Source organism: Physeter macrocephalus, chromosome 10 (genome assembly GCF_002837175.3).
Source record: "Physeter macrocephalus isolate SW-GA chromosome 10, ASM283717v5, whole genome shotgun sequence".
NCBI classification, from domain to species: domain Eukaryota; kingdom Metazoa; phylum Chordata; class Mammalia; order Artiodactyla; family Physeteridae; genus Physeter; species Physeter macrocephalus.
Genome location: NC_041223.1, coordinates 82,829,556 through 82,851,768, shown reverse-complemented (window position 1 = coordinate 82,851,768; position 22,213 = coordinate 82,829,556). Strand labels below are relative to the sequence as shown.

The window sequence follows — 22,213 nt, the reverse complement described above, 5'->3', positions numbered from 1 at the left end:
TTTGCGGTACGCGGGCCCCTCACTGCTGTGGCCTCTCCCGTTGCGGAGCACAGGCTCCGGACGCGCAGGCCCAGCGGCCATGGCCCACGGGCCCAGCCGCTCCGCGGCACGCGGGATCCTCCCGGACTGGGGCACGAACCCGCGTCCCCCGCATCGGCAGGCGGGCTCCCAACCACTGCGCCACCAGGGAAGCCCCATCCCTGTGTAATTCTTATTGAATTTCACCTGCACACAACTGTGGCTTTACGTATGAGGCTATAAGTACTCTTCATATTGAGGACTTTACATATTGTTAATTTATCCCTACTTATTTAGTTTATTTCTAATTCATTTACCTACTTAGTTTAATTAGGTATTAGATTTATTCCTAGGTATTTCATGATTCTGATTATATTGTATTGATGTATTTTATAAATTTCATGTCCTAATGTTTGTTGCTGGTACATAAAAATACAACTGATTTTTATATACTGACCTTGCATCTAGTGACTGCTAAATTCGCTTATTAATTCTAATAATTTTGTGGCAGATCCTTTTGAGTTTTTTATATGTGCAATCATATAGACTGTGAATAATGACAGTTTACATTCTTCATTTATAATCTTTATTGCTTTTATTTATTTTTCTTTGCTATATTGCCACACTGCCAGGTCCAACACTGGCTAGGACCATCCAAATAATGTTGAGTAGAGGTTGTGAAAGTGGCTTCAGTGAACTCAGGGGAAAGTGTTTAATATTTCCCTATGAAGTATGATGCTTGTTGTAAGGTTATGGTAGATTACCTTTAACATTTTAAGAAAATTCTCTTTTTAGTTCACTAACATATTTCATCATATATTTGTAATGAACTTTATTAAAATTTTTTCTGTGTCTACTGTGATGATGAGAGGATCAGAGGATTTCTTTCTTTCCTTCTACAATGAATTACATAGAGATAATGTTAAGCCAGTCTCTCACTTACAGAACAAAACTGTTGTCTTCATAATGTATTCTCATCCTCTCTCTCAAAATTTCTCTGTCTCACAGAGATGGATAGAGACAGACAGACCGACAGATAGATCGCCCTGTGACACAGACCGGAAGCCTCCCTTTAACCAGACACTGCAGGCAACGCTGGCCTGCGGTGCCCGAGATCATGTCCAGCCTGGCTGGGTCCCAACCCACAGGGGGTATCCAGGGAGGCCCCACCAAGGTCAAACAGACCCCCAATGTTCAAAAATGTCCAAAAATCCCACAGATGGAATTTTACAAAGTGATCTCTTTCTCTATCTGGATTCAATTGGCTAAAATTTTGCTTGAGGCCTTTTGTCTAATTCAATGAGAGATTTTGGCCTATAATTTTCCTGTTTTCTCCTTACCAAATTTATCAAGTAGAGGCTTGACTCACAGAGACAGTTTGGAAGTATTTATCCTCTTTACTCTCTGGAAATATCGGGTAAGACTAGGAGCATTTATTCTTTAAATTTTTGGAACAACTTACCAGTGAATCCACCTGGGTCAGCAGTTTTCCTTGTGGGGAGGTTTAAAACAATTATAGGATCATCTTTAAACATAGATATAGGACTCCTCCATGTTTTTATTCCTTCTTATGTTAGTTTTGGTAAGCTGTGCTTCTCAAGGAATTTGTAGATTTCACCTAAGTCAAGGTTAGGTAAATTTATTTTGTAAAGTATCAAATAGTAAATATTTTAGGCTTAGTGGGCCTGTCTCACCTTTGTTATTGTAGTGGGAAAAGAGCCACATATGATATATAAACAAATGGGCACAGATGTGTCCTAGTAAACCTTTATTCACAAAAGCAGGCAGTGGGCCAGATTTGGCCTGTTGGTCAGTTTGCTGACTTGATCTCAGGTATAAAACTTATCTGCATAAAATTGTTCATATCATTTAAATATTTGGTCACCTGCACTGATATCTCCTGTTTTCATTCCGTGATATTGGTAATAAGCATTTAGTCCGTTTACATTTGAGGCAATTACTGATATGGCCAGAGTTAAGTCGACTATCGGCTGTTTATTTTTAATGATCACATCCGTTTGTCCTTTCACCTCTCCTTTTTACCTAGCTAGATTAGTTAGGCATATTTTCCTCCACTATTAGGACCTGAGTTGTGCGTTCTAGTATTTGTTAGTGGCTACTCTCAAGATTAAAGTATTCACCTTATCAGAATTTTCCTTAAGTTAGAAATGTTACTACTTTTAGAATAATGCACAAACTTTACAGCAGCTTGATTCCTTTACTCCCCTCCCGCCTTTCACGTAGGTATTTTATAGGTGTTACCTGTACACGTCTTAACTACCACGGGGTACTGTTCTTGTTACTATTATTATTACTAACTCTCCCTGGTTGTTGTTGTTATTACTGTTATTATTACTATCTCTCCCCCGTATGTTGTTGTTGTTGTTACTGTTATTATTACTAACTCTCTGGTTGTTATTGTTGTTACTGTTATTCTTACTAACTCTCCCCAGTATGTTGTTGTTGTTACTGTTATTATTACTAACTCTCTCTGGTGTTCTCTATTCCTTCCTCCAGCTTAGAGCTTCCAACTGGGGACATTTTCTCCCAAGATGAAGAGCAGGTCCGCTGGTGATGAGTTCTTAGCTGTTTCATTCATGTATCCGTGCACTGTCTGAAGGTTATTTTTGCTGGGTAACACGTACTAAGCATAAACAGTGGGTTGGATGTTTTTATTTTTTCTTGCGGCATTCTTTCCTTTGGTCATTCCATTGGTTTGGGGCTTTGATAATATCTGTTGAAATTTCAGCCAAAATCTGACTGCTGCTTCCCTGAAGATAATCTCTTTTTTTCCCCCTAGGATTCTTTTCAGAAAAGTCTTTTTTCTTTAGTTTTCAGTACTCTGATCATGATATGGCTAGATTTGTTTTTCTCTTCATATGTCTTCGGAATTTGAAAGGTCGTTGGATTTATAAAGTTGGAAAGTTCTCAGCCAGCCCTTCAGGATTCAAGTATTGTTTCTGCACTTCCTCTCCTTCTGGAACTCAGTTACACTCTCAGACCTTTCCATCACATCTCACATCTGTCCTGTTCTCCTGCAACTTCTCTTCTTTCTCTTGTGTCAATTTATATACTCTCCACTGACCAGCTCACTAATTCTCTGTTCTGCTGTTTCTAATATGCCATTAATTAATTAATTAAACCCACCTATTAAATGTGCTGTTAGGGTTTTTATTTTTTTTTTGGTATTTTTTAGTTTTAGAATTATTGCTCAATTTATAAAAATGGATTCCAGGTCTCTGCTGAAAGCATCCATTCTCCTTTGTTTGCTAGAACATATTAATCACGGATATTTTAAGGTCTCTCTTTGATAACTCTATTGTTAGTTTTTAGTTGGTTGGTCCCGTTTCTATTAATTTAAAAGTTTTAGCTTGCCTTGTAAATTTAAATTAGATGCCAGACATTGTGGGTGAAAACCTACCTACAGAGGCTTTGGATGATATTATTTTCCTCCAACAAGGGTGAAATCGCTTTTGGTTGGCAGAGAGAATTAATCCCGTTCCTGTTCAGAGCTGGGCTTGAAGGTCTGCCCTTACTCGTAGTGTGTGACGCTTATTCCCAGTTTGGTCCTTCTGGAATTTGTCCAGGACTCCAAAGTGTTTCCCATGCACTTGAAGTGGATGGACCTCTCCTAGCACCCGGCAGCTGCTGGAAGGTCTGCTCAGAAGTTCACCTTCCAGCTGCTGCTGTTTGGTTAATTTCTTGGTTAACTTTTGTGCACGCACAGCTCAGCAGTCAACAAATTAGGGGAATCTGTAGCAAATTTTGGGACCCTCCACTCACAGTTTCCAGCTTCTTTGTCAGTTCCGGAACTGTGACATCTGTCTCCTCAGCCCGGGAAGATGCTGCTTTTTGCTTTGCTCCAATATCTGTGTCACCGGGTTGCAAAGTCCCTCCATAGAAAAAGGGGTACAGGTGGCATCACTGTGTGTTCTTTCCTTCTTTCAAGGGTTGCACTCCCTCCATTTTCTTTGTCTGCTATGTTGCTTCCAAGTGCCGCCAAATAGTTTTTTGTTTGTTTGTTTTTTCTTGTTTAGCTTTTGTAGGTTTATAGGCAGGATCATCCTTCGGATACAAGCTATCCTGTCACACCTACAGCTGGAAAGCCTGTGTCACCTTACTGTTTATTTTCAGGTAAGATTAAAATCATCCAGACCGGTGATGTTATCCAAATCTCCACATGATTAGTAATGAAGATGTATGTGTTATGATTGCGCTATAGCAATTTATTTCTCTGCAAACTACACTGAGTAGTATCTTCCAAATTGATTCCTATTTACAGCTCCCAGACAGCCTGGCAGACCAGTGAGGCTTCTCCTCTGAGGTATGAAACATTGTTTCAGGATGTCCCAGGTCTAGAACTTTCCCTAGTTCTCACAGATCCTAGGTGCACATTTTTGATTGGGCTTTCTCAGGCTGTGCCATTTATTTCGGAGAACTCTATCTACATTATATTCAGTAGCTGAATAAAGCAGTGTCTACTCTTGGTATTTCTCCTCATTTTAGTCCAGATTTCACTGAATTTGAAGGCTTTTTTCTATAGTTTATAATTTAAGGATGTAGTTGTCTCCTAGTTTCATAGTAGATGACATTGTCAGTCTTTCTCTTACAAAATTTGGGTAATTTTCAGTTGGCAACTAGAGAGGAATAAAAACAACTGTCCTCTGTAATCTTCAGTCTGTGCTCATGAGTTCTATGTAGGAAGTAAAATCAATACAATTGATGACTGATTTGAACACAAATTCTCAATGTGAGTAATAAGCTCCCAAAGGTGATCATTGGCTCTTGGTGGAGGTGAGAGGGATAAAAAGATCTCAGTTAATACTATGGTTGTGGTCCTCTAAGGGGCCACAGTGTACAAACACAGAGTACCTGTGAGGTTAAAATGTCATGTGGGGAGGGCTTTAGGGAAAGAGCATCCAAAAGTCTCCTTGGGGGTTGATAATGGTACAAAGATTGAGAAACAAAGCATTAGGAGGAGGATTGGGGAGAGTTAAAACTAGGGCAGCTTCCAGCTTTTGACTTGGGAACTAAGTGGATAATGGGATAGAAAAAATGTAATTACTCTGTTTAAATATTAAATAAGTCAATAATTTGTTTATTATGTAGTCTAAGAAATGTTTAGGGACCTTCGTGTTTAGGGACCTTAGGGACCAAATGATGAGTTAAACATATATCCATGTATTTCCAGTCTACCATAAATTCAGTTAAATATATATGCGTACACACATACACACGGTTCAGCAAAAGCTGGTGTACAATATTCAGTAAACAGTGAAACATTAGAAAGTCATCTCTCAAAAGGGAACCCTTCTATATTGTTGGTGGGAATGTAAACTGGTGCAGCCACTATGGAGAACAGTATGGAGGTTCCTCACAAAACTAAAATAGAATTACCATATGACCCAGCAATCCTATTCCTGGCCATATGTCCGGGGAAAACCATAATTCGAAAAGATACATGCACCCCAATGTTCACGGCAGCACTATTTACAATAGCCAAGACGTGGAAGCAACCTAAATGTCTATCAACAGAGGAATGGATAAAGAAGACGTGATAAATATATACAATGGAGTATCACTCAGTCGCAAAAAGGAACGAAACTGTGCCATTTGCAGCAACATGGATGGACCTAGAGATGATCATACTAAGTGAAGTAAGACGGAGAAAGACAAATATCATATAGTATCACTTATATGTGGAATCTAAAAAATGATACAAACAAACTTATTTACAAAACAGAAATAGACTCACAGACATAGAAAACAAACTTATGGTTACCAAAGGGGAAAGGAAGTGGGGGAGGGATATATTAGGAGTTTGGGATTAACATATACACACTACTATATGTAAAATAGATAACCAGCAAGGACAGTTGTTCAGTAGAGCACAGGGAACTATACTCAATATCTTGTAATAACCTATAATGGAAAAGAATCTGAAAAGAATATATATATATATATATATTTGTACAACTGAATCACTTTACTGTACACTTGACACATTGCAAATCAACTATACTTCAGTAAAATATATATAGAAAAACTCTCATATTATTTCTGAGCCATAAAATAGTATAAATGAGTCACAAAATTATAAATTCATAAAGCTGAAGACAGACACACACAAGTGATTTCTTGATGTAACTGTTGTTTGAGTTTACAAAGGAGCAAAGAAGACCACTAATTATGTTGGATGATTCAGATAACTTAGAAAATATTTCCACTAATTATAGGAAACTAGCATATAAGGCTTTCTGAGAATCCTTCAAGGTCTAGGGTTTTTGATTCACTGCACTGGGTATGTACTATGTATTCATTCAACGAGTGTTGATTTATACAAATTTGGTTATTGTGTCTATGCTTTAAGATGGCCTAGGTGAAATCAATGTAATCGCATTTAAAAATGAATAAAGAACTGTAGCTCTAAATGATTATTTTCTTAGAATAATGATAAAGTAAAAAAGCCTTTAAAGTTTTTACCATATTGTTTTACATGTAACAGTTGCCAAGAGTAGCAGCTACAAGTCTGTTAGCTATGCATGCTGAAGCCATGAGTTTGAAAATAAAATATATTCCTTTGGATAGTTTGTATCATACTGTGTAAAGCTACTGTACTACAAAGCAATCCCAAGTACTTCTTCTACTTCATACATCAAGTGTATGATTCATAAACAAAGTATACAATAGGAGAATAGACCAACTAAGCTCAATACAGACCAAAGAGTCTGCAAGTTTTCTTCTTCTTTTGAAATTGAGTTTTTTTCTTAATGTATTATACCAAAGACTTGCAACACAATACACAAACCATTGGCCAAATTATGGTATTATCTGAATTCAAAATACTTAATAGCTAAAGAATTAGTATCAGATCTCATGTTTTCATTTTTTTCCTGCAAATCATAGCACCAGAATTTATTGTGCCACATTTGGTTTACAATATGCTTTTAAGGCAGCAATACTTCCTCTTTATTTATTTATTTTAATTTTAATTTTAATTTTTTTTTTTTGTAACCCGTGTCCCCTGCATCGGCAGGCGGACTCTCAACCACTGCGCCGCCAGGGAAGCCCCCTCTTTATTTTTTAATAATATATTTCATAGGTCTTGAATTAATAAAACAAATACTAGTAAAACTGCTCTCGTGGCAGGATAAAGCCCTGAGCCCTGCTATCTAAGTCTCCTCCTCACCCTTTAGTTCTTCTCCTGTTTCAAACATGTACATGGCAATCTGCAGACAGTAATGTTCCTTAGAACACCAACAGTCCAAGGGCATGACTCCAAAAACCTCCGTGTTAATGAAATGGAACTTCTCCGGGCCTACACATATTCATCCAGCTCATCATAAATCACAACCAAGTGGAAAAATTAAATATTAGCAATCCAAATCCAGATTTTGAAAGGTGTTGTGTTGTACCCTAGGTAGTCATCTGGCCTGTGAGACATGTAAGGATAACTTTTAAAAGTACAAAGTAACTCATTGAATCCTTCGCATCTTGTATACAGTAACTGAATTATAATCATACAGCATAACTACCCTTCCAGAGCATCTGACATACACTATCGTTTTATTCTCACACAGTCCTGTGAGACAGGAGTGGCAGGTATGATTCTCATTTCTCAGATGACTATACACATAAAAAATATATATAAAGATTCACTTAAAACCACAGAGCTAGGGATCATGTCTGGTTTGCTTTGCACCATACAGTTGGTATCAACTATCCTACCTCCATATAATAGGTATCCAATAAATGACTGGTGAATGGGTGAATGAGTGAATGCATAACTAAATAGGAAAATAAATTAAGTTCTACAGAAGCTGTGTACTTGGTGAAGGTCTCAGTACTGGTTAGTGATAGTATCAAAGCAGATATAGATAGACTGATAGCTAGATATATAGATAGATGATAGATAGATAGATGATAGATAGTGGCAGCATATATTTTCAGTTCTTTGTTTACTTCTGCATATATAATCTATTTACGACTTTATTTCCTACTAACTAATCATATTAATTTTCCCTTTTCCACACCCTCTTGCATCCCTCAACTTCCTCACACTTGATCTGGCTACGTTCCCCAATGTCCTTTTTCGTATCTGAGATTCACACCTGACCACTTTCTGGAACTAGAAACTTAATTCACATAAAAGATATAACTAACTACAGACTAGACTAATGCTGTAAGTGTGATACTACAACTAAATCATTTTTATTATTTAATATGTGGGAAACATATGACTAAAATTAGACATTTAGCATGTATTTTATATCACTAAAGTAAAGGTAAATAGTAAGAGTCTTTTATAGCTTTATCTTTTATACGTTTTGATAAAATCAAATCAAGAATTTATGCACAGATACAGAAACATATTTTGGGCAGATTTAGTTAAAAGTTTTAGAAGGAAATAATACCTGACAGTGTTTTGAAAATAAGGGTAAATCTCTTTGCAGTGATTTGATCGATAATGACCGATCAGAGTTCCCTTCCGAATCCTGGTTTCATAATGACATGGTAGGTTCTGTGGGCACGTTTCCACCCACTCTGAGCAGAGCCTGACACTAGAGGGTCCGTCAACCCTGTCCCACTCTAAAGGGGGCAACAACAAAGATGCAGGATGACAGAGGCAGCCAAAGTCCGTAGAGAACTCTGCCCAGAAGAGTGATCTTTCCTAAGGGTCTGTAAAACACAGCCTTTCAGAGAATTCTTGAATCTGGATAAGGCCTCCTCCTCACGATTCTTCTTAGTTGTCATACATAACACCTCTTTACACACGTCTACTCCGATCATAAACATATAAGATCTAGATGACCTGCCGTCCCCATCGGCTTCCTGTCCCCGTTTCCAGCAAGGTTTTCTCCACACCTTAAATTTGCACTTCAGACTCTAAAAGGGGAAACAACGAAGATGCAGGATGACAGAGGCAGCCAAAGGCCGTAGAGAACTCTGCCCAGAAGAGTGATCTTACCTAAGGGTCTGTAAAACACAGCCTTTCAGAGAATTCTTGAATCTGGATAAGGCCGCCTCCTCACGATTCTTCTCAGTTGTCATACATAACACCTCTTTACACAACGTCTACTCCGATCATAAACATATAAGATCTAGATGACCTGCCGTCCCCATCAGCTTCCTGTCCCCGTTTCCAGCAAGGTTTTCTCCACACCTTAAATTTGCACTTCAGACCGAGGATCTCGGTGGCTGTTACCAGGCTTCTGTCCTGGGTTACGCGGGATGCAGCTGACAAAGGGCGGGGCAGCCTTGATTGGCTGGGTGGGCTCTGGATGGAATGAAGTCTACGTGATCTCTCACGGCAGTCAGGCGTTTGGAGCGGGGAAGGCTCACTTCAGTACTTCCTAGAGCCTATGAAAACAACTGGATATCTGCACAAACTCACACACTTACATCTGGGGTTTCTCAGCATCACTCACTGCAGAATAGGGACCTCAGAGGGAGGACTATTGGACAAAACCTTTCTGAAGAGCCAAAGCTCTAGCATCTGTCAGATTTTGCATCTGTCCATATGGCTGTTGGGATGGGAAACTTTCTAAATATGCCCTGGGCTTCACAGGTCTTATCGTTGAAGTCATTTTAGCATTGAATTTACTTTTTTTATTTCTGCCTTTAAAAACGTCACTAGTTTTACAAGATAGGTGTGCAGAGTGAAAAAGAAAAATAACAACAACAAATCTATGAGCTTTAAGATAAGCAAGACCTAGATTCTCTTGACAGCATCATTATTTGCTATTTATGGCCCTGGACAATTTCTTCAAATCTCAGATATCTCATTTTCTCATTTATAAAATAAACAGAAACATCTACTTTGTTGGACGATGGGGAATCATCTTCGTAAACTACCTTCAACTGTAAAATAAATAGTAGCTCCCCATAATATTCTTGCAAGCCTCATTACCTTACGGTCCATGAAATGCTAATAACTGTGGCGCAGTGGTCATTCTTCTAGGTGCAGCAAAATGGTTTTGTATCAATCTATAGAATGCGAAGGCCTGATATTAAAGGTCTGGGTTTTTCTGTTGTTTTGATTTGTTTGTTTGTTTGCTTGTCAGCATCCTGCACTGGCCATGCTCCCCAGGTACACTGCCACCGTTTGAATAAAGGGGCCCCCGGTATCCGTTGTGTCCAGCTTCATGTGCTTGGTGTCCTGTCACCGTGGCCACAGCGGACTGAACCAAAGATTGGCATCTGAGTCCAAAGCACCCTCTAAGGACCTCTTTATTCCAGGATCACTAACCACTCCCTTAATCTATGGCCCACCTGGGCTCCCTCATTAAATTCCAACCCCCCCAAAATCTCTGCCTGCCTCTGGGCTGTAATCTACCTTTGCCCCCATGTCATTTATCCGTTCCCAGCTTCCGTTTCTCCTCACCATTCAAGGGGCCTTTCTCTGCTGGAGCCCCCGCTTTCCTTCCTTCCTCCCTCGGTTCATTCGTTCATTCTTTCCTTTCTTCCTTCCTTCCCTTATTTCCTGGTCCTCAGCTCCCTCCACCTCCCCCCCACCCATCTCCATCACTTTTCCTCCTGTGCCTTAGATCTCACCACCAGTTCAAGATGCAATTCTCTTTCCCCTGCCCTGGCATTTGCCCTCTAACTTGGGATAAGGTCCCTAGGGCCACAGTTCTTGCTACAATTATTTATTTAGTTATTTGGCTTTAAATATTATCCTTTTAAGTGAGTAAATTTTTAAAAAATTAAGAAAATAGTAGCACTATTACTAGTAGCACTAATAATTCTAATAAATAGTAGCACTACTATTTCTAGCAAAGTGGTAGATGAGATATTCTGAAAAATCCTTTCCCTCCCCAATACCTAGAAATGATGGGAAAATGACAACAAACACCTGTTAAAATACAAACCTAAGTTCACAGGAAAGAAAGGCAAATCCCTGTGGCCTAAAGACCAAGAGGGGACTGAAAACAGATTGCTAAGTGAGTTATGAATGTCTTGGGAGGTTTAGCAGATGAGAAATTTAGAGCTTTGGGTCCAGCGTCAGAGGAGACTTAGAACTGAAATCCCTGCGTGAGCCAGGACCCTTGGAGAACAAGAGACAATGTGGGTCTGGGTCTAAGTCCTAAGGGATCTTCACTGGTGGCATTGATTTGCATAAATAAATAAATAAACAAACAAACAAATAATTTAAAAAAATACAATGCATATATTTCAGGAAGATGGGGAATGCTTCCCAAATGAAGATCTAAGATGCAAGAAAAATGGTTAGCAAAGAAACTAGAAAATATGTGGGTTACTCTAAAGCATTTAAAAAAATAACATCCAATAATGGGAGAAAGAAAACAATATATAATTAAAACACTGGACAAAAAATATGCAAATGGTGGAGGGATGGTAAAGGAGCTAAAGTGTATAGAGTCATTTTTTTCCTCTAGGAGTGAGTAGAAGTAATTATTAACTTTTAGATTTATTACTTAACGAAATATATATTCTTGAAACACTAAATTAGGCACTAAAATCATAGAAATAATATAATTTCCAGAATAATAGAGAAAGAAATGAAATAAAAACAATTTGATTCAAAACTAATCAGGAAAGAGGAAAAAATAGAATAATAAATATTGAAAATATAAAACAAGATAGTAGAAAGAATTCCAATACGTAAGAAATCAAAATAAATGTAAATGCATTAGTTAGCCAATTAAATGATACAGATTGTCAAGCTAGAAGGAAAAAAGAAAATCTAAATCCAGTTCTGTGATGGTTACAAGAGATATAACTCACACATAACTCATAACCTTTAACAGAAAGATTAAAAATAAAAGGATGTGAAAAGTTAGATTGAACACTAGTTTAAAATTTGTCAGGTAAGACAAAATAGACTTTAAAGCAAAAAAATATTATTAGAGGTAAAGAGATTCACTACATAAAAATAAAGGGGTTAAATCGCAGGGCTCTCAATTCTAGCTCTGCTGTCTACTGCCAAGTAAAGCTAATAGGTTGCTTCATTTTATTTTATTTATAAAATGAGATTATTAACTGTTACACTCCTGGGCTGTTACAGCACTCATGATACTGTGTGCTGTATATATGTGTTACGCAGTCATGGCAAAATATGAAAGTGACATGTGAAATAGGTGACGTTTGGGAAGCACTGGTTTTGAGTGAAAGGATATCGTATCCATTTCATATAATAGGATAATTACCACAGAAATATGAAGATTTTCCTGAAGAACCGGTATTTAACGTTGATAACCAGAGTTCATGCCTGGCGACCATTAAAACTGTTAGCTACCCGTCCACATAATACTGCCAGGTTTATAATCAGCAGCCAGTTCTCCAACATGCAGATATAAACACATAAACACAGAAGGTAAATAGAAACTTAAGAATCTGCTAGAAAATTCCCATTTTATATGTCTTGGCATAAAAATATAGTAACAATTTGACGGCCTCTCAAAACAGTCACCGTGCTATTTGATCGCTAATAGAGCACAGAGCATCCTTCACATAGCTGGTCTATGTGGTAATTAGAGCACATCAAAGACAAAAGGGTGGCATAAGTGGCCCTTGAGGAAGCCCTCATATGCTGTGGAAATTACAGAGCATTGAAGCAGAGTCAGTCAGTGTCTTAGCAAAGGAGTGGGTCTCTGACACCCGAGCCTAGCCTGAATCCAAAGCTGGTACTTCTGGACATTGGTCATAGCCCCAGAGTGAATGCACTGCTCCTGGCCTCTGTGTCGAAAGCCAAGATCACAGCTACAAACATATCCTGTACCGTGAACAGGAACTGGAAGCCCAAAGTTGAAATTATCTTCTCTTTGAGAACTATTCCTAGGGAATAAACTGGTTGTATTTGAAAGCTGCTTTAATATTGTCAATTCACATTACGATTTATCACCTATGTTATTTTCCTTGCACTTAAAAGATGTATAAACTTTATACCTTTCTAATAATCTATTACACTGAAGATGTGCTGTTAGCAGTACGTAAGTTATCGATAATTTCTTGTATATTGTGGGGAAAATAATAATTAAGCAGGGAGAATTATGTTCTTATTTTATTTAACAACGGAATAGTAAATTAAATGTGTAACTTCTTTTAGGTAATTAAATCAAATTGGAAAGTTATACTCACTTGTACACAATCAGTTATGATTTAGACAATATCACAAATAGACTAACATGTATTACAAGTAAAGTTATTAATATGGTTTGTTTTTGAGCTTTCAAAGATTGTATTTCAGCTTGACTAAGATACGGTTTTACACCCTCTTCCAAACACACACTAAGACTTATTTTTCTCATTAAAGAAAAGTTTCTAATTATCATTATCTACAATTTCCATTGAACATGCTCTTTAAATTCTTTTAAATGTTAAAAATGATCTAATTTAATCCTAAGAGAAGAAATAAAGCTACAGGGAAATAGATATCTACAAATAACAAAAAGTTACGGCGTACTTTAAAACTCCACGTGTAGAGTAGTTATTTTTTCCCAATAGACGGACATTGTCTCTAAGATCTAATTACAAATGATCATTTCAACAAATAACTCCCATCTTCATAAGATATCCTGGGTTTCTACTAAATTTTGAAAACTTTATTATAACTGACCATTTTATTGTTTATTATACAGGAAGCATTTCTCTAATACTCTGCTGACCTTCCCAGAATTTAACTAAACATATCTTAGTAAATCTAAAATGAATTGACAGAGTAGAACAGTAAGAACAAAGCAGGCTGGAGCTGTTCAAACTGGACCAGCGCAGCTTCCCCTTAAACAGTCTTAAAGGTTTGCAAGGCACGCCCTCACCAGAAGAATCTACTCACCTGCCCCGAGAGCTCTAACTGGCTACTCTAAGGACTGTCGTGTTACTCACAGTCATAAGTCAAGAGTATTTTGTTTATGTTACGGATATGGTGCGGTATAACAATTCAGATGCGTGGCACAGTCAGTCATACGGTATATTAATAAGTATGGTTTAGTAATTTTACCATAAAGGTAGAGAGTTTTTAAAGGGCACATGGCACAGTCTTTCCATCTCTCTACAGCTTTAATCTAGTCACAGGAAATAATAATAGTCCACTCATCAGTCTTGGACAATTAAAATGAAGAAATGCCATAGAAGAAGCCACTAGAAGATCGCCAATATATATTTCCTTTCTCGGATATTCAGTATCCAGCATCTTTCACTGTGTTCCAGTTTGTTCCCTCCTCATCATCAAATCTCCATGTCATTTTCCTCTTTCTTTTTAGTACTTTTGTAGATCTCAGTAGACTTTGTTTTTCTACTGTACAACAGGCGAGCATGCAAAATTGTGTGGCTAGCTCTAAGAATTCCCTCTTGGTCACTTTTGACTATATTCAGTGTCGGTAGGCATAACAATTAATAAGTATATAAAATGAAAGCTTCATTTGGTATTCTGAGCTGTTAATTGCTCAAATGATTTTGCAGTTAATTATTTTTCAAATGCCATCACAAAAAATCCAGATTCTTTTTAAATGGTATCCTGTATTCCCTTTCTGAGTTGAAGAACTATCGTGAAATAAAGGGCATATGAGATTTTCTCTAATATTTTTCAAGCATAATTGCAATAATAAGATTGATTTTCTGGAAGATATTAACCTAGGCACTCATTCTCTATCACAATTTAAAATATCAAATAATTTAACCTACAATGTTTTAAAATCCCCCAATAAATATAAGCATATTTCCTTCAGTATACGCTAATTATTATGCCTAGTGACATCAACTGCCAGATTTAAGTAAATTTACAGTTGCAAGATTAATATTTGTGTATAGAAGACAACTTCTCTTAAAAAGCTCTCAAGTCTTTCAAACTATGAATGTAGAAAAAGATAACTGCTTCTGAAAATATTCTTTCAAAAGGAGATGATAAAAAGACCCAAAACTATTTGCATCAAAATTCACGTAGATATAGAAAGGCAACCTTATAGATCAAGGCAAACCTTTGTCACAAACGTGAATGCTGCTGGGAAATTGTTGCTTTTGACAGAACTTCTAAAATTGTGTAACATCTGAGAGCAATTATAGGATTACGCTTGCATTTACTTTTATAGCTTGATTTTGTATAAAACATCTGAAATTTGTCTGCCTGGAAAGAAATGGTTATACGATAAAGATGAAAAAAAAATCAGAGCTATGTCATGAAAATTCAGCCTCTTTATGAGGTGAACATCTTCTTTGATGTTAAAAAAAGCATAGAGAACTAAAAAACTCAACATATTCCTTCTGGGCTTCTAGTATATGTGCATTTTTATCATCAATTATGCCACCTCTACTAATATACTTGGCATATTTTGTGGTTGGATAAGAAAACATTCTTCGAGGACTATTTAAGCCAATACGAAATTAAACTTGTAACTCACGTGCAGAACAAATCTGAAAAACTAGGAACTTCAAATCTTTATTGATGTTTATTATTTTGAATTATTAAGTGTTGATTTTGTCCTGTGAGAATCATCCTAGAAATTACTGAGATTTTAAGTAGTTTTAATCTGTGACAACAATTTTAGAATAACTTTTCATTCTTTATATCTACAAAAGGTTAATTACCCTAATATGAACATTATAGTGTATGTTTTTCTACTATAGTTCACTGTATACAGAAACTCTGAAAACATGAAGTATGTTTTAGGCCATTTTGAATGAAGCATTTAGAATGCATCTCGGGGGAGAGATGCCCTTTTTTCAATTCACACAGAAACATATGGTTTAGCTGGTCCATCCCCGAGTGGTCAAGGTATTTTTTGCCTAATCATTACCTCAAACACGAAAGATTCAGAATATGGCCCATGAGTTCCTAATATTCTGAAAATGATTTTTTAGAGATTGATCATCCAAATATATTTGTATTTTTCAACCTATACACATCTTATAAGTGCTTAATTTTATTCGTCCCCCAAACAGGCTTTTTAAAGCTTTCTTTACAGCCTTTTATCTCTTAGACAGAAGGATGCTGATTATCTAAAACAGAATTTCCCAAACTTCACTCAAAAACTATGCAACACATTAACGGACGTCCCTGTGAAACAGGCATTCCAGAAGGAAATAACTTTGGTGTGTGCTGGAATACGCAAAGATAAACAAGTTGTTACAAGACAGAACTTCTGGGGCTTCCCTGGTGGCGCAGTGGTTGCGCGTCCGCCTGCCGATGCAGGGGAACCGGGTTCGCGCCCCGGTCCGGGAGGAGAGCTTCTCAAAATGTTAAGAACAATAGTGTGTACTATGAATCGTTAACAGGAAAGTGTAGCAAGCAGTGTTTGGGAAACACTGGCTTATACATCATACTGTGCAGACCACTGCTCATTTCAGATGTGCTTATCTTGACATCTTCTTGGTTCATAGCATACTTGTATAGAAGGAGTCAAAACCATATGTGGTGCTTTAAGGGCCTACATACTACGGTTCTATAAGCTACGGGTAAGATCAAGTCAGTGGTTTCTCCCTATGGTCCTTCAGGAGGACAGTGGACACTTGGCTGACTTATAGGTACTGAGCACTGTCTTCAGGGGATGCTACAGTCTTCTAAATCCTTTTAATGACTTCCAGATGAAAACCCATCCAAGGCAATGCATAGTAAAACACTTCCTGTGTCACAGGAAGATGTGAGTGAAGACATATACCCCTGAACAACACGGGTTTGAACTGCATGGATCCGCTTATATGGGGATTTTTTCAATAAATATAGTACTTACATTTTCATTCCATAGATCTTTAAATTAACTAAGTGTGGGGAAAATTTTGTGTTCAGTTAGAGATCACAATATGTGGAATCAAAAGAACTAGGGTTTGAATCCAGATTCTGTCCTAACCATTGTTCAAGGGTCAGCTGTGCAGGGAATCAGGATATAAAAACAGGTTTCAAACTCTTAGATTATAATCTCCTTGAGTATGCGGCCTAGATGTTATACTTTCATGAAGTCTTGGAAAATAATAGCCTTTACGCTTGATAGGAACTCAAAAGTTTGCTGGTACCTATTATGAAATGTAAATACATCTATTATTATATTGATCACATTTTTCATCTTTTATCCATGAACTTGAATAACTAAAATTTTAAAACCTATGCAGGTGTTAGTTACTAAAAAAAAAAACCAGAAATGCAAAGCTGTACTATATTGAGAAAAATCATTATTCATAATGTTATAAGAATTGGGAATATTTAAAGCTGAAGAGCCTGCAACCTTTTGATGTCATTTTTATTTTTCACCACAAACCCTCCTCTCAGGTTTTTACCAAAGGGCTGATGGTGGACCCAAAGTAACTCTGTGTGTGTGTGTATATGTGTATGTGTGTATGTGTGTGTGTGTGTGTGTGTGTGTGTGTGTTGGGGGGGTGTACATGTGTGTCCGTGCACCTGTGAGGATATTTAGGGGGAAGAACATACATGAAGGAAGACCTGCCCCTCCCATAGCTCATCTTACCCTCTTTGCTCCTCCTAAGTGTTCTAAGAAATCAAACATGCACCACATATGAAGAATCCCTGATCTAAAGTATGGGACTACAGGAAAATACTTCTTCACATTAGCTTCAGGGGAAACTTGTTTAGCCATTAGCTTAACTGACTGCATTTACATAATCCACTTACATAAAAATAACTGAGCTCAAATGTGCTCTAAACCAGAGAAGGGAAAGGGAAACCGGAAACAGGGAAATGCCGTCAGAAAATGGATTTGTCATTAAGAAATTTATTTGCACCCTTCCTAGGTCTACTCCATCCCCACCACCTCCAATACATAATAAAAGTTATATGAATCAAGGAGGCAAAAAGTCCTCTATCTTCTGCTTCTTGTCATGATCTAGTTATAGTTAGTGTTATCTGATAAACTAGCATTTTCCCGCAGAGTAACCTTGGCTCCAATCACTACCATGAAGTTCTTTCTCCTCCTTTAGTCCCTTGTTGTTGAGCCCCATAAAATTTCTCCATTCTTTGCTTTCTTCCTCAAAAATCATACAGCCAAATTTTCCCTGAAGATACATTTCTGAAGAACCTATCCTCCTGAAATTTCAAGAGAATGACAGTGGACCCACATATTATTCTCACAGTTGGTTGGTAACATGAATTCTGTTAATTAGTTAGTCATACTTTACAGCATAGGACTCAGGGTACGTGGCCCTACTGTGAACATAAAATTACTTCAAGATTTACGGTTTTGTAATTATTTAGTAAATTGTTTTTAGTGATCAAAAGTGAAAAAAGTCTTTGTTTAAGCCCTATTTATCAATATTCTTGCTAAACTGAATAGGTTTTGAAACATAATATCTTAATAATATTTCAATAGAAAGGAATTGATTATAATCATTTTTACCCCTCTATCCTAGCAGCTCAATACGGCTACATTCCTTAGCTTTTTTCATTCTTTCTTAAATTTTTTTTTTTTTTTTTTTTTTTTTTTTGTGGTACGCGGGCCTGAAGACGGAATGCCTCAGGATACATCATCAAAATGTGCGATCATAAAAGGCTTTCGGAATATTAGGAAGATAGTTGCTCCTGTTTTGAACATTTATATTTCTTGGGCCTCTCATGAACCCCAAAATGCCTTCAATGAAACTTCTACTTCTGGAAACTACTTAAGAACAAATATAAAACATGCCTTGTCCATACTGAGTCTGCTGTTCTGAAAATGGCACCAGATTCCTGAGGTCTTTTCCCTTTTGGCAGGGTTATTTGCATTGTGAGAACCAAGATAACTGTCGGTGATTTAAACAAACTTCATGCAAACTTCTTACAACTCCCCTACTGTAAAAGAGGGGTGTGTATTTTGTCATCACATCCACCTGAAGGCGGACCAACTGCTATGTGATTGAAGGCAAGATCAGCAAACTACAGCCTAGGGGAAAATGCAGCCTGCTCTCTGTTGTTCTGTAAATAAAACTTTATTGGAATAGGACTTTGTTCACTTGTTTGCAGAACTTCTGCACCTCAGTGGCAATGTAGAGCGTCGAGACAGAGATTGTCCTGCAGAGCCTGAAATATTTACTATGGGGCCCTTTAGAGAGAGAGCTTTCTGACACTGGACTAAAAAATGCTTTGTGGATTTAATCACTTTAGAAGGAATTTTAGAGCAATCTCTAAAATATGACTCTGGTTACAGACCCATCTTATAGTAAGTACCAAAGAGTCCAGGCAACGTTACACAACAGTGAATCAACGCTGAACCCACTCTAGTCGCAGCAGTTTCAATGAAATGTTTCTGCTACTTGACCTAAACTCTGTCTGAGTGAGAACACTCAGGAAGCGCGGTGCATTTTTACCCGGTTTGTGCACACAGTGTCATCCACTCACCTGGTCCTGCCCCTGGGCCGCTCAGATTGCTCCGACAGGAAGCTGGTGCTGCTGGTCCTGGAGATGGCAGACACGTCGCTGACGTCACTGTCTGAGGATCTGGCAGAGACGCTGTCGCAGCTTCGGTACTGATCTGTGTGTACGTTATACTAAGGATGGAAAACAAGAGAGCGTGAGCTCTGTCATCGGAGGCTGGCAAACAGAGACACACATGGTGAGGCTAACGGCTACTCAGCCCACATCAAGCAAAAATGCACTTTCGTAAACATAGGTGTGGAGTCTAAAAGAACCCAAACGCTAGCATGATACATGGGTTCCCGTATCACAAACCGGCCCCCTTCGAATGGTAAGGAGTGGTTTATAAGGACTGAATCGTAAAATGAGAGTGTCAATGCTTGGGTGGAAAATTCATTGAATAAACGATCTGCACATACTTAAGACCTCAAAATTGTATTATTTATTTTTTCTAGTGCCTCAGTTCCTCTTCCCTTGCCTGGGTTTTCATCATTGCCTACAGATTCTACTCACCTTCTACTCTATCCATGGGGTAGACTGCTTCCATCTGTCTGTGCTTCCTGAGTCTAAAACTTATATTTTACCTACACACTTTCCCTATTCTAAGACATCACATTCTTTCAAATGTAACCAAAAACTACATCTCTCTGCAAACAAAGCACTGACATGAAAGCAGGTTTGTGCCAAAGACAAGAAAGAGAAGGAGGCAAAGACTGGACTTTGACTTTCTTGCTATTATGGCTTAATTAGTTATTTTCAGGTTAAAATATCAACTACGTGTTGAAAGTAAAAAATGGATTCCTATTAAAATTTCAAGATACACTATATCTCATATTTAAATGTGTCTTTAGGTTTGCCTTTAGTATTCATTACCTGAGGTCTTAGAAATCATTAGGTCAAAGATGAAAACTTGTGAAGGTTTCAAAGCAATTAATCTACTCTTTTTTTCTACTTCACTCTTAGTGCAAAGAATCACACAGTGAAGAGCTTTATACAGTCTATATTTTTATTTTTATATGTGTGTTTTAATCATAATAAATAGTAAGGTTATATAAGTATCTACAACTTTAAAATAACAAATAGATACTTGATTTTCTATTGTTAGGTACTGGAAGGTAAGATAATATAACTTCTTATGTAAAATAAAAGAACACATAACTAAAGGGACACATGACCAAACACTGGGTATTTAAGTTTCTTATCAAGCAATTTAATTTTGCATTTATGTCCTAAGCTGTGAAAATATCAAATGTTTGCTGAACTTGTAGAAAAACTCATCCATCCTCTCTGCTCCATATCAAATGAGTTTTAATATTTCTAAAATAATCCAAACACTCTATTTCTAAAAATTTGTATAAATGATTGTCTTGCTAAAGAATACTAAATAAAATGATGCTAAATTGTAGATCTGTATATACAAAAAGAACTATAAGACAATAATACTTTCAAAAAACTTCTAGAGAAAGGATCATGTATATTTAATAATCCTTCAAGTGCTAGTAGCTCAGGCTTAAGGTTTTTAAATGTCAGTTTTAATTTTTCATCTCTCATGTGTATGTTTTGGGCAAAGAATTTCACATCAAGCATGAAAACAATTTCAAATTCATAGCATATCTATAAAATTACCTTTCCAAAGAATTTTTTCATAATTGCATGATCAGTTTTTGAAAGCCATATGCTTCATTATAATCCAAAAGGACATGCATATATGTTATTACGTTCAGAACTGAGCTATTTATATAACTTCATGTATGATTTAAAATTACTATGATTTATGATAAAGTAACATGATAATGTTTTACCACTAAATTCTTCCCTATCTGATAGCATGGTGCTGACTGACAGGATTCATTACAATAAGAACTGTTTTTTATTTACAGAATAGATGTAAAAAGTATGCTCACATAGTGGAATCTGAATTTAATTGTTACTGGGGTACAAACATATATCCTATATTACTTGTTTCTGAAACTATTGTGCTAAGTAAGTATGTTATGTGATTATTATAATGTCTCCAAACATTGAAATGATAGCTTGTCCATGAGAGAATATGAATGAATTGGTTTCTAATACAATAAAAATTTGCCCAGCTGTAAGAGATTTTCTGGCATGGCGTGACCCCAGCACAAATTCTCCCCTTATTTGGCAAATGCCAATAATAAGCAGTGTAGACTATAACATAAGAGCATGTGAGTGTGCATGGAATTATTTCTCCAACTGAACAAATCCTCCTTTTCTATAAATCATGTCTTCTTCTCCTTTTTGCCTATAGACTTTTGCTATTCCAGCCAAGAGATAAAACAAGGGATTTTAAAAGATTGTTTGTCATATTACAAGTCTTTTATATTGGAGTAAAGAATAATCCACCATTCTGACACCATGTCACGGTTTTCTTCACGTTGGTTATCTGAAGGAACGGAAAGGCTTTTATACTCACTTTATACTACTGTATCTACTTATTTTCAAAATCTGTTAAAAGTTTAAATTATCACTTTGACTTTTCATCAAGCATGATTCTTTAAAATTCCTAATTAACAATTAAATATTTTAATAGAAATACGTTAATTATATTTTGAGAAATGTAGCCTCCTCAGGAGAAATATACACTGATCACATAGGGAAATTTGTCCTTGAGGAGAAGGGAAGCTCTAATAACAGGGCTGCTATTTTCATAAGTAATAAGAAACTCTTGGCAGCTGCCTACAAAAACCATCACGTCAAACCTGCTTGCTGTTCTTGGGTTACAGAAACACAAGTGAACTTTAAAATGTGAGGCCTACATGCAAATTCACTCTCCAGTTATGAATTTTACTCCATCACCAAGGCATGCGACTCTGTCTAACGTCAGTGAACAATCAGCAGTGTCACATTTCAGAGATACGAAGTTTTGTGTTTTCTCAAAAG

The 22,213-nt window shown here is 37.0% G+C and overlaps 1 protein-coding gene across 38 annotated transcripts in view; it reads right to left on the bottom strand.

Moving 5' to 3' along the window:
• RIMS1 (regulating synaptic membrane exocytosis 1) overlaps positions 1-22,213 on the bottom strand; it is a 463,886-nt gene that overhangs the window by 74,523 nt on the left and 367,150 nt on the right. For 25 of the 38 annotated variants that reach the window (XM_024133005.3, XM_055087651.1, XM_024133006.3 and 22 more), the window contains one exon: positions 19,295-19,443. The exons of the other annotated variants lie outside the window; for them this stretch is intronic. In XM_024133005.3, coding sequence (XP_023988773.1) covers positions 19,295-19,443 — 149 coding nt within the window. The remainder of the gene's footprint in view (positions 1-19,294; positions 19,444-22,213) is intronic. 38 annotated transcript variants of the gene reach the window in all.